This window comes from Populus euphratica, unplaced genomic scaffold (genome assembly GCF_000495115.2).
Source record: "Populus euphratica unplaced genomic scaffold, PopEup_1.0 scaffold470.1, whole genome shotgun sequence".
Classification (NCBI taxonomy): domain Eukaryota; kingdom Viridiplantae; phylum Streptophyta; class Magnoliopsida; order Malpighiales; family Salicaceae; genus Populus; species Populus euphratica.
The window spans coordinates 34668-48818 of record NW_011500353.1 but is presented as its reverse complement, the minus strand read 5'-3'; the positions used below and the strand labels follow the sequence as shown (position 1 = coordinate 48818).

Below are 14151 nucleotides of genomic sequence, written 5' to 3'. Positions count from 1 at the left end.
TTAAAAAAGAAAAAAAATTGAAGTATGGCCCAGGCATGTTGGGCCGCCTGAGCCTGCGTTTTTGGCCTGAACTTTTTGTTTCTCCTTTTATTTTTTTATTTAATTATTCAAATTGGTCTTTTATTGGATTTTTTATTAATTTTAAATTGGTTTTTATATTTTTTTTATTATATAATTAAATTAAAAAATATATTATTTAACCTATTAAAGTTAAAAACACAAGTTACAAGTTTGACGGATTGATTCAGAATATTCTAATATATTTTTTTTAAAATCATCTTGGGATATTTCTTTTTAAGCCAAACCACAATTTTACTAATTATCTAGGTTATCTTTGGTCTAGAATCTTATTTTTACCATTTTTTTTGGTTTTTTCTTTGAACCCATTAAATTAACTAGGTCATTTAAGTCAAATCTCACATGATTTTATATGATATCCAAGATAAAGAATTGAGTTGAGAGTTTTTATATTTAATTTATTAGACTAAGTTTAATAATAATGCCAAAAAATTTTCACTATTTAAATTTTTTTTATATTTAAAAGATTTTTACTATCCGTTATCTAGTAATTACTAATCTAAATGTTATTCAGCTGTAACACTTAAATCACATGTTTATTACCATTTGATTTGTAGAATGGAATTGCATGCTTATGCTATATTTAAAAGTGTGATAATTTCTTTTTTTTAGATCATTTTAAAAGTGTGTTTAATTTAAAGAAGCATTAAAATGATATTTTTAAGTATTTTTGATGTACTAATGTGAAAAATAAAAAATATTTATTTTGATGTATTTTTTATTGAAAATCAATTTTAAAAATACTTTACACCATAATATCAAACATACAAGTGTTAATGCCTATGGCAAATGACAACTTAAGCTAGTATCAAGAATTAAAATGATGTTTGGTATTGTAGTCCAACTGTATATTTAAAATTTTTATTTTATTTTTTTTAGTTTTAAATTAATTTATTTTTTGTGATTTTAGATTATTTTGATTTGCAAATCAAAAATAAATTTTAAAAAATAATAATAAAATATTATTTTAATATATTTTCAATTAAAAAATACTTTAAAAAAAAATATTTATTACCTTTTCAAACATTCACTCAGCAACTTGAACTTATATAGCAACATTACTAAAATTAAGATCCTATTTGTTTTTACTTTTTAAAAATATTTTTTTAAATGAATTTTTTCATTTCTAATTTTTTTATTTTGTTTTTGAAAATTAATTTAATATGTTGATATCAAAAATAAATTTTTAAAAATAAAAATTATTATTTGAATATATTTTTAAATAAAAACAATTTAAAAATAATCACTAACCACTCCAAACATCCCAAGTGTAAATTAAGTAATAGGGAAATGGATTCAAATATTTATTATTAATTGATCAGAAAAATCCTTCAATAACCTTAACCCAAACAAAAACATCCCATATCAAAGGATGATCATGATGTTCCCAAAATTAAGATCAGTTAGGCAGGACAAGACCCTGTGCAAAACCCCATTTGCTAGCTCAAGAAAAAGCAAAGAAAGTGAAATAAAAGAGATCAGACCCCTCATATTCTTCAGAGACAGACAAGACAGTCCACCGAAGTCAAAGATGATGCTCAGATTTTGTTCAGTTACAGGCTGATAAAAAAAAAAAAGGGTTGTATAACAGCGCTGTCAAGCCATGTCATCTCTTCTTTTGTTTCTCTTTGATCTGCTGAATCGAAGTATATATTCTGTTTGTCTTCAGCCCCTTTTATTTGACTACACAACACTTCCCCTCAAGAAGTGGAAGTGAAAAATAGAAAGACAAAGGGTCATAATAGAATATAGCTAAGTAATAATTTTAGTGATTATGGACTGGGATTTGCATTTTGGAGATTTGGATCGTCACTGGGATTATGAGGATGAACCATCAGGAGGTGGCGATACAATGGGGCTCCCAAAACAATAGTGACTTCCTTTGCTCCTTGCAACTCTTTAACAGAGGAACTAAGTAATCCCCATTGTTTCCTCTCAATACCACCACTTCTTGCTGCTCATTTGGAACAGACTTCTTTGAAAGGGCCGATATGTTGTCATGGGTGGTTCCTAATGATGATGCTTGTTTCTGGCTAACTGGATTTATAACTGATGATGTTGTCATAGGTTTTGGCTTCCAAAAGTACTCACAAGCATTAAAAGATGCAGCTGCCTTCGCTGTTGCCGCAGCGGCTTCCATAGTAGCTACTGGCGGAGATGGTATCAATCTTGTTGCCGGAGGGCGCCGTTGTGGGAGTGATTGTGTTATTGGGGTAATTGGGTCCGCTAGCTCCACCTCATCACCAAACTTCGTCATGTCTTCGAACTTATTGGGCCATGCTGGGTTCCTATTAGCTAACACCAAGGATTTGTTCATCATTAGTGCTAACCTATGTACACTTAAGATCCCACTTGACAGTTTTGGTGTTTCCCCCATCACAAACCTCACCCCCTCACCTCCTCCTCCTCTCTTATCCTCACCATCCTCCACCTCTCCTTCCTCTATTTCCTCCTCCACTTCCTCTCTACCTTCAGAATTCTCAATCTCAACATCAAACTGCTCCACGTCACTCATTTCTTCATTCTTTTGTCTTTCTTCGTCTTCTTGATTAGCAGTATTCGCCAAAGTGAGGACAAGGCGACCGTCTTGGCGCTGAGCATGGAAGTTATTCTGTGAAGGAACAGAAACAACTTCAAGAACCAACCTACCATTATCGCGACGAGACCTCATGTGCACAGAAGCACCATCTCGGCTAGACAGTGAAGGAATCGGTGGAGGGAATGATCTTGGTTGCGATTTCTTGCTATTTGATGCTGCAAGATTGTACTTGGCTGCTCGCAAATCCTCCATATCAAACTTCTCTGTCACTCTCTCTTGTCGTTGCTCTTCTTCTTTCTCCTCCTCTGCATCACCAATCTCTGATGGAGGATATGAAGAAAACCCATCACAGCCAGTTTCTGATCCAAGACTTTCAGTGCATATCTCAAGGCTCTTCTCGCTTAAAGAACTTGCTGATCTTTTAACAAGAGGGTGGACATAAGGTTGAACATCCTCGGAGTCCTCTTTTGCCTTCTGTGATAAGATTGAGCTCCACACATCAAATTGTCCTGGCTTTTCAACCTCTTTCTTGTTCTTGTCTTCTTGAATCGAGCTCCATATATCGAATTGATCTCGAGTTTCAGTCTCTTTAGGCCTGTCTTCAAAATCCTCATCTTCTGAAGAGTCTGTGATACTATCACAAGCTGGGAAATGGTCAGATGATGCAATTTTCTTGAGTAGATAGAACCCATGTTGGGCTTGCCATTTTTTGGAGGACATATCAGCCGAGAGAGTTCTCCTAAGAGAAGCTGCAGCAGATATTGTTCTTTCAACATCACACCCAAGAATGGATACTATGCCCTGCTTCTTTGGCACCATCATCATCTCTTCTTCCATAGATGAAGATAAACGCAGGCTCTTGCTAAGAGATGACATCTTCAGAATATTTATACTAGAAATGATGATCAAACTTCAGACTTATATGTACTATTTTGTAACAAACAAATACGATAAGATCAAAACTAATACAAAAAAACAAGCTAGCAGAGTTGTGAAGGGAGTTGTATGATTAACTCAAGGGAAGGAAAAGAAAGGAAAGCAGCGACAACATCCATCAGAGGTCTGCGAAGAGACAGAGCACTACTGGGTGCCGAGTTGCAGAGGAAGTGAACAAGGGGATGTATTGTTTGATAACAAAGAATGTATTGATTGAGGAAGGAATGGCTCTAGGCTTTGATGACAGTAGGAATGGGGGAATGTGGGTATTTGTAGGACTCCAAAAGGTCTTTGGAACCGTGTGCTCAAAAGGGACCCACCTGCATACGCCACCATGAAAAAGCCCTTTCATTGGTTTCAGTTCCTTTCCCTAATCAGAAAAAAGTGGTGATGCAAATGAACAGAGAGTGTGTGACTGATATTAAGAGGGAGGGATGGATGGATGGATGGATTCCCCCTTTTCCCTCTTAATTTCACCTTAATTGCTCTCTTTTTCTAATTAATAAACTGTTTTACTGATTAAAACCAGTGCTATAGTTTTAATGGCTAAGATTTCTCGACATGAAATATAGCTAGGAACAATCCAAGAATATGCACATTGCTAGCTGTGATTAAGCTAGACGATGTGGACATGAATTAGATAATCATTTTAGCGGTCTTTTTGGAACCTAATTTTCAATGTTGTTTTGAATGGTTTGATATTTCCTGGAGAGGGAGTCTTAGGCATAGTAAATTTAACGTTTTATAATCATTTTGCTATTATTTTTTAGCTTATTTTTACTTTTAATTTTTAAAATTTTTCTAAAAAAAAAAACTATAAATTTTATCCGAGTTTACAAAATTTAATTATATCGCCAAGTAATCCGCACTTCGCTGTAGGCTACATCTTAATTCACCAATGATATTAATAATCTACTGTCCAACTTACCGGCAAATGCACTAGAAGGTCCAAAGCTAGCAATTATGTACGTAATGATTAGACGTTGTAAATGTAATCCATGATAGAGCTTCAAGAAACTATGAAATTTGCAGAAGCTTGTTGAAACAAGAGAGGAGCACAGAAACCATAGAAAACAATGATCGAAGTCACAACAGTATCAGTTTGTTGTTGATTTCATATCCAAAGCATTAGACTTGGTAATCTTTTTCCAGGTGCAAATCCAAAGGAAAACATAGGCAAAATTGTTTGTGAGTTTGGAAGGAATAATTAATCAAGTGAAAACCATATTATTTAATAAAATTACATGAGGCCTGTTCATTTCCAACTGTCTCTGGCAATTGTTTTTGATAAAAACATGATATATTGTCATAGCAATCACCCACCCAATTTTGCAGGCAATCCAAAAGATCAGCTAGTGTACAGTGTCAAATTTACAGCAGCTGCTGTAAGAAGAAAGATATGCATAAAAGAAGCAAACAATGTTCTAGACATCTAAGGCACTCTCAGTTTGTTATTGTCAAAGAAAAAGATAGCAAATATTTTTTGTGATTCAGGAAGGACAAACTTCCGTCGTTCCTATTAACTACAAGACTTGACTCGTAACAAAACCAGCAACCACAATTATATAGGCCTCTTGATGCTGAATTATTTTCATTTTCCACAGTGAAGAGGGATGACATGGCCGCCCATGAACATGACCCTCGTAAAAAACCTGGACAGCCACATTGCAAGAGGGCCAGTCAGCGGTCATTGAAGGCAAAACAAAGATCTAGATCCAAGTCAAGCAGTTGTCTTTCCAAACACATGTATAACAATTCAATCCCCACACACAACGAATTCTTAATTTTGATCTCTCATGCATAAAAATAAAGACCAGAGCATGAGATTGTAAAGAAAAACAGTGCAAAAGACAGCTTTGTAAAAGAGACAAGGTTAGAAAATAATGCATTTCTCAATCAATATCTAAGCACAGATGGATATAAAAGGTGTGAAAGGGCAACCCATCGATGAAAAGAGCAGTTTTTCCATGTTCTTGCTGAAGACCTAAACCGAAGAGAGGAAGTTGTAAAGGTTGATAACAAATAAGAGTTATTTTAATAAATGAAATAAGGTAAAAATAAAACCAATAAGGTATAAAAACATATAGAAAGTGAGCAAAAAAATTAAATGAGTTGAAACCAATGAAGTCTTAAGAATCCAACTAGTTTAGGAATAGGCTCCTGAATTAGATAATCAGTTAAGTAGTTGATAAATTATAAATAAATTTGATGTTTGGTAGGCTAAAGTGATTTGTGATTAGCACTTACAAAAGGTCTTATTTAGTGAAAATAAAGACTCTTCGATGTTTAAATAAATATATTTTTAAAGAGAGAAAATACAAGAATATTCTAGAGAAATATGCTTTGAAAATATATGTGCATTCCTCTTTATGTTTGACGGGAATATATTAAATAAATATGTTAATATTTGATGAGAATATAATGGTTTTTTGAAGAACTTTTATACATATAAAAAGATATAATCTTACCCTGATAATATTTAATGAGGGATAAATATCCCTTACATTTATATTAATATCTAAAGGGAATATGATGAGCCTTTAGAGGAATTTTATATATCTAAAAGGTATAGGGAAATTAGGGTCCAAGGTGTTAGATATAACTAAATCTATAGAGGTTGAGTTCTTCCTTGAGGTTAGAGATAAATTAAGATTTTCATTTCTTTAGACATGTTAAGAGAGGATAATTATTTTTTTAGGCGTGCCCAAATAAGGATGATCGTTATCTTGGACTTGGCTAATTGTCAAGTCTAAATATCTTGGGTCAGACATGTTTGCTAGACTTGTGTTGTCTTAGACTTGGCTGATTGTTAAGTTCAAATGCCTTGAATCTGGCATGGTTGCTAGACCTATATTATCTCATTCTCTTAGAAGTGCAAATATAAAATGGTCATTCCCTAGGGTATACTCTAGGAATGATGATCACTCTCTTAGGTGTGCCCAAGAGAGGATAATTGTTATCTTGAACCTGACAAGAATTTTGAGTTTGATATGTTTGCCAGACATATGTTGTCTTAGACTTGGCTAACTGTTAAGTTCAAGGATTTTGAGTTTGATATATTTGCCAGACATGTGTTGCCAAACATTTTAGGTCTGATATGTTTGCTAAACTTGTATTACTTAGTATTTAGCTAACTGTCAAATCCAAATATCTTAGGAGTCTTAGGTTTAACATGTTTATCAGACTCACATTAGCTTATTTTCTTGGGTGTGTTAAAGGAAGATGATCATTACTTTAAACATTCGAAGGAAAGATGCGCATTCCTATGGGTGTGCCCGAGGCCTAACATACTATCAAGCCTAGCATGCCTTAATAATGTTTGGATGTGGTATTAGTGAGACCTAGCATTCTTGAAGCTTAGCACATTATCAATTTCAAGGTATATATATAAAAATAATAGGAAATAAACATTAAGTAAATCTAACTAAAACTAATATCACAATCAGCCCAAGCAAAAATCTAACATAAAAAGTATAGAAAAAAGCTATTTTAATAAGAATAACAAACTAAACATAACCAAAATTGAATGAGAGACCTATCTCATTGAAATCAAACAAAAATCGGAGAAGAGCAAGAGAGAAAAGACAAAAATAAATGAATAGCTCATCCCCAGGAAACCAAACACCATGCATATCAACCACCACACCTCTAGTGAATAAGGAAAATCTAGCACATTGCTAATGGTGTGTGTATTTAATGCACAATGATGGAACATCTCACTCACTCACTCATAAAGAAGAAGACCTACCACACACCTAGAAGGCAACCATAACTGAGCCATACTATCCTAGCCCTATAAAAAATAAATCAAACAAAATAAATGCATCAATCTTAAAAAATCATTTTTTAACACCTAATCCCTGGTTCACCTCAACCTAAATATACATTATACTAAACCGGTCATAATATACCAAAAAGCTTTAGAAGTCAAGAAGAAAGTCTAAAAATAATGCATGTTCGCGTAAAAAAAAGGCAAGAATCATATATAAACAATGATAAACACCATGTGAATTCATAGTAGATTCACTCATACTTCATTATGTTAAACTAAGAATTTTTATTTTTTATTAATAATAATTTTATTCATACATTTTTAGTTTTTTCTTTACATTTTATTTTGGTTTTGAGCAAGCAAAAAAATAAAATAAAATAAAATCGACTATAATCTGAAAATTAAAATAATAATAATAGTAATAAGAAAAAAATACAAGAAAACATAAATATGTTATTTTTTCCATTTGATTCTATTTCCATTCAAGTCCAAGAATATTCACATACTCAAACCAAATTTTAGATATTTGTTTTAAATTATATAAAGCCTTTCTGAGTTTGAAAACATGATCAGATGAAAATTTTTAAAATCTTGAGATTGCTCAACATACCCTCTTCTATGATGAAACCATTTGACAATGCACTCTTAACATCCATATGAAAAGTTATAAAATTAGCATGGCATGCAAAAACTAAAAGCATTCTTATTGATTCTAGTCTAGTCGCCAATACAAAGGTTTCTTCAAAGGTTTCTTCATAATTAATACCTTCTAATTGATTATAACTTTTGGTAACTAGTCTAGCTTTATTTCTAATTATGGTCCCATGCTCATCAACTGTGTTTCTAAAAATTCAGGTCTAGGGATCTATATGATAAAAAAAGGGACAATTTTCACTCTTCATTCCTTTGAGATTGATTTAGTTTATCTTACATGGCTAAAATCTAGTTTACATCATTTTCTATTTTTGGAAAGGATTTAGGATCTATACGAGAAGAAAAGGATAATTCTCACTAATATTTCTAAGAGATACTTTAGTTTTAGTATCTTTAAAGGGATTACTGATAATTAAATCGGAAAGATGAAAGCTTATATACCTTGCCTCCTTTGGTGGCATAAACGAGTTACTTACAATCTCTTATTAACTGTTTGTGCTTGGTTAGTCTTTGTCCATTTATTCATTATTAGCCTTCATAGAGGTCTTATCATTAAGACATAAATGTTAAAAATTTTCATTAATGTCATCTAAAATCCTAACAATTTTGTCTTTTTGAGTTTCCTCAAATGTGACATACATGGATTTCTTAAGATAGGGTATTTTATTATTATATACTCTATAAGCCTTGCTAGAGGAGGGATAACCAAGAAAAATATCAATATTGAATTTTGAATCAAACTTATCTAAATTATCTTTGGTGTTAAGAATAAAATATTTTTAACCAAAAACTTTGAAATAGGATATGTCAGGTTTCCCACCTCTCTAAAGCTCACAAGAAGTATTTTTCAACTCTGGTCCTAAGGCACACAATTTAAAGCATGATAAGATGTGTTTATAGCTTTTGTCAAAAAATATTTAGGGGTATCAAATTCATTTAATATTGTTCTTGTTATTTCCTAGAGGGATCAATTTTTCCTTTCCATAACCCCATTTTGGGGAGTTCTAGGTGTTGAAAAGTCATGGTGGTATCTCTCTCTTTTTTTTTAATAAAATGTTTCAAGTAAATCATTTATAAATTTACCACTATGATCATTCTTTAAGTTTATGATTGAAAAGCTATTATCATCTTCAACTTTTTTTGAAAACTTTACAAATTCATAAATAGTTTCATCTTTTGATTTTAGAAACAAAATCCATGTATATCTTGTAAAGTCATCCACAATTATAAACACATATCTATTATCATTTATGTTTCTAACTCTAGTTGGTCTGAATATATCTATATGTAACAATTTTAAAGGTCTTTTGGTAGAAATGTGATTTTTTCTCTTAAAAAATATTTTTACTTGTTTACCTATTTGACAAGCATTACATAACCTTTTCTTTTTTAATGCAATATAATGGAGATCTTTAATAAGTTCATTTTTGATAAGTTTAGAAAAAATATCCATGCTTATATAACCTAGTCTTCTATGCCAAAGAAAACTATCATTAATGCTAACAATTTTTAATCCTCATACATGCATCGATCTTAATCTTATAGACATTTCCTTTTCTATCACCAATAAATAGAACTTTATCATTTTCAAGGATTAGGCAATGCATATGGTAAAATATAATTTTATAGCATTCATCACGTAATTAACTAATACTTAGTAAATTATGTTTTAGGCTATTTACAAGAAATACCTTTTATATTAAAAGAGAGGACTTACATCTAATATTGTCAACTCCAATAATCTTTCTTTCGAGTTATCTCCAAAGGTGACTTTTCCACCATTGATCTTAATAATTAATTAGTATATAAAAATATTTTTTTATCAAGATTTTATATTATCATTTTGCATTTGAAGTATCAATAACTCTTTACTAGAGCAAGTTTTATAATAACAAGTCTGATAATATAAGATATCTTTAATTTATGGTAAATGTTTATTTTAAATGTAGGTCTATTATGTAAATCAAATGATTGATTGATGAGTTTAACTACTGAAATTAAAAAGACAAAGAGAGGGCTAAAGTTAGAAAAGAGATGCTAGTTCAGTCCAAAATGGAATACCATTCGGTTATTGGATTGTAATTAGAGCGATAAAATTTGGATTTAGGTTTGATTTATATGTATGGAAAGCTAAGACATGAGCATAAATTTTTCATAAGAGTCCAAGATTTACAAGTGCCATTTTTGAGTTCAAATGGTAGCAACAATAGAGAAGTCAAAATCTATCCTACAACCCAGATATTATTCAGTATTCAGCCCATATCTTGAGTTCTAGAAGTTTAAATATGCAGATTATTGTTTTGTTAGAAAGCTAAGATAATTTTTCAGAACTTTCATGAGACTATCTATTCAAATTCTAATGTTAGCAATGATGTTTTTTTTTAAACAAGAAGATAAGGATTGTCAATAAGTAAAGATATGGCCACTCACTTAACAATTAGTCATCAAATAAATAATTTTAAATATTGGTCTATAAAAGAAGAAATTTGCTATGCATTTAGGCATCTTGGTTTTCATATCAAAATCATGTTCTTACTCTCTTTCTTTATATTTTTGTAATGCTTAAGTTTTGCTTCCATTAATCTCTTATTTATGCCTTTCATTTCCTTTACTATACTTATATAATCATGTTATTCTCTTATTTATTTATGTTTTTCTTTATCGTTATGTTTAGTTAAGTTTGTTATATCAAGGTGAAAAGGTTTCATAAATGGTGTTAGGATAAGTATAATATAAACTCAATATAAACTTTAATGATTATATGCTAAACAACTTGCTATTAACATGTCTTATCATTTTTATCTTATTCATTCTTAATGCCTTGCTTGTTAAAGGGTTAATCTAAATTTGTGTTATATAACACTTGGTACAATAAATGTGTGATCCTTTATAGTCAACTGTATAGTATAACTGACACTTGTACTATGAAAGGAATTTGATTTGTTGTTAACATAAGTTAGCATCATGAATTCCTGACAATATTTAAAAAGATTGGTGCTTCTTAAATGAGATAATTAATATAATCATGTTAATAATTTATAATAAGCTATTTATGACAGATCATCTTATTGGAACCTCCTTTATATATGGTTTCTAGTTGAGTAATAAAAATAGTTTATATTATACTTATTTGAAATACCATTAGTAGATCCTCTAACTTTGAGAACTATTTTTATCATTGTTTAATCTTCACATTAATCTTACATCTAAAAGTCATCTTTAATTTATCATCATCATTATATAGTTAACCTCTCTATGATTCAATCCTAGTCTTATCGGGTTATTTATTACTTCTATACTGCTATACTTGGAAGAAAACATTAGTCTTTTGGTCGTGTCAAGTTTTTGGCATTGTTGCCAAAGAGGTAAATTCCTGTATAAATTATAATATTTATTTTATTTTTTCTTTTCACTTTTCACTTTTCTTATATCTAGCTTTTATTTCTTTTGTTTTGTTTCTATTTTTTTTCCTTCCTTCTTTAATTCTCTTCCTACACATGCATGAGAGTTTGGTCACGTACATTAAATAGTAGACTTTCTAGGAAATCCTCATCATTTTCAGAAAATAAAGCTGAAGAAGATAACTAGTCACTTTATAATAAGAATAATGAGAATAATCAAGTTAGAACACTTAGAAATCACATGAAACACACAACAACAAGTGCACCTTCATGCATAGTTTTTCCTTTGATGCATCTCATTTTAATTTTAAGTTATTCAACTTTTACCTTCTTTTCATAGCCTAGATTTAGAAAATTCATACTTGTATTTAAGGGAATTTGAGGAGGTTTGTAACATCTATAATGATTTAAATTATAGCATAAATACAATTAGATTAAAACTTTTTCCTTTTTCATTAAAAGATAAAACTAAAACATTGTTATAAAATTTGAGACCAGGATTCATTCGTGCTTGGGATGAAATGTAACAACAGTTTTTAAAGAAGTTTTTCTCTTCTTATGGAACAAACTCTTTCAAAAGACAAATCATCACTTTCACTTAAAAACCAGGAGAAAATGTTTATCAATGTTGGGAGAGATATCGAGACTTGTTCAATGCTTGCTTTCATCATGGTTTTAAAACATGGAGATTGGTTTCACATTTTTGTGAAGGGTTAACACCTAAAGATAGACAAATGGTGGAGTTGATGTGTAATGAAACTTTTGAAGATAAAGACTCTAATGAAGTAATGGAGTATTGACACGACGAAAAGATTGATGTCTTCTCCCAAGTGCAGGAGTGTCGAAGTAATAAATAACCCGGCAAGACCGGGGTCGAACCACAGGGAGGTTAATTGTACAAATTATAAATAACAATAATACAACAACAACAATAATAAAACAACAACAACAATAATAATAACAACAACAATAATAGTAATAACAATAATAACAATAACAACAACAACAACAATAATAATAATAATAATAATAATAGTAATACTAATAATAATAGTAATATAATAATAATACTAATAATAATAATAATAATAATAATAATAATAATAATAATAATAATAATAATAATAATAATAATAGTAGTAGTAGTAGTAGTAGTAGTAGTAGTAGTAGTAGTAGTAGTAGTAGTAGTAGTAGTAGTAGTAGTAGTAGTAGTAGTAGTAATAATAATAAAGAAAGAGAAGAAGAAGAGAAGATGATGATGAGAACTTGGAGATGGAATATTAATGTAAGGATTAAACAATAATAATAACAAATGTCAAGGTTAGAGGTTCCACTAATGGTATATCAAACAAGTATAGTATAAACTCTTGTTATTGAATTGGAAACCACACACAAAGGAGGTTCCAATCAGATTATATATTGTTAACATGATTACATTAGTCATCTTATTCAATTAATGCTAATACTTGTAAATCTCGTCAAGCATTCATGATTATAACTTATGTTAACAACAAATCAAGTTCCTTTCATAGCTCAGGTGTCGTTTATACCATACATTATGGGCTATGAAAGTGCCAAGCATTTGTTGTACCAAGTGTTATACAACATAAATCAAGATTAGTCATTTAACAAGCAAAGTATTAAAGAGTGAACAAGATAACAAATATAAAACATGTTAGTATCAAACATTAAAGTTCATATTAAGTTTACATTATACTTATTCTTACACCATTAGTGTAACCTTTTCACCTTGACATAATTAACTTAGCTAGACATAATGAAAGAAAGCAAAATAGATAAACAAAATAAGAACATAAAAGTTAACTAAGTAAAGGAAAGGAAATGAAAGGCATAAACTTAATATTAATGAAAGCAAAGCATAAACATTACAAAAAATACAAAGAGAGAAAGGAAGAGCATGATCTTGATCTGGAAACCAAGATGCCTAAATGCATGGCAAATGCCTCCTTTTATAGGCCAAAATTGGGAACTATTGATTTGATGACTAATTGATAAGTGGGTGGCCAACTTTTGACTTGGTGACAATCCTTATCTTCTCTTGTCTGCCTAAAACGTCATTGATAACGTCAAAATTGGAGCCAGGTGCAAACATGAAAGTTGTAGGCAATTATCTCAGCTTTCGTGTGTAAAACATTCAGCTCATTTGGACTTCTAGAACTCTAGATATGGCCAAAATACCGAACAGTGCTCGGGCTGGAAGACAGATTCGGGCTTCTTTGTTGTTGCTACAATTTGGACTTGATAATGGCCTTTTTAGATCTTGGGCTCCATATGAAAGTTGTAGGCCTATGTCTTACCTTTCCATCCATATAAATTGGACCTAAATCTGAGATCTGTAGCTCCAGCTATAACCCAATTACCAAATAGTGTTCCGGTTTGGATTGCACCGATATCTCTTCTCTAAGTTTGACCATCTCTTTATCCTTGCAATTTAAGTTCTTCAAGTCATCAATCAATCCTTTCATTTATGTGATAGGCCTGCATTAAAAATAGACATTTACCATAAATTATAGGTATCTTATATTATTAGATATATTATTATAAAACATGCTTTGGTTAAGGAGTTATTGATACTTCAAGTGCAAAATGATGATATAAAACCATGATAAAAATGCACTTTTAAGTACTAATCACACCCCCCAACCAGCTTATTACTAGTCCCTAGTAATCAAAGCGTTAAAATAGAGAACAAATTTGCAAATTTCACAAAGCAAGGTATTCATCATTTAACTTCCATTAATCTGTCCAGA

General features: G+C 30.8%; 1 protein-coding gene across 1 annotated transcript; it reads right to left on the bottom strand.

Moving 5' to 3' along the window:
- Nucleotides 1-1358: 1358 nt before the first annotated feature.
- Nucleotides 1359-3698, bottom strand: LOC105113972 (protein FAF-like, chloroplastic). Its single transcript, XM_011010343.1, has one exon. It carries the CDS (start codon nucleotides 3491-3493, stop codon nucleotides 1913-1915), a length of 1581 nt encoding a protein of 526 aa, XP_011008645.1. The 5' UTR covers nucleotides 3494-3698; the 3' UTR covers nucleotides 1359-1912.
- Nucleotides 3699-14151: the final 10453 nt, after the last annotated feature.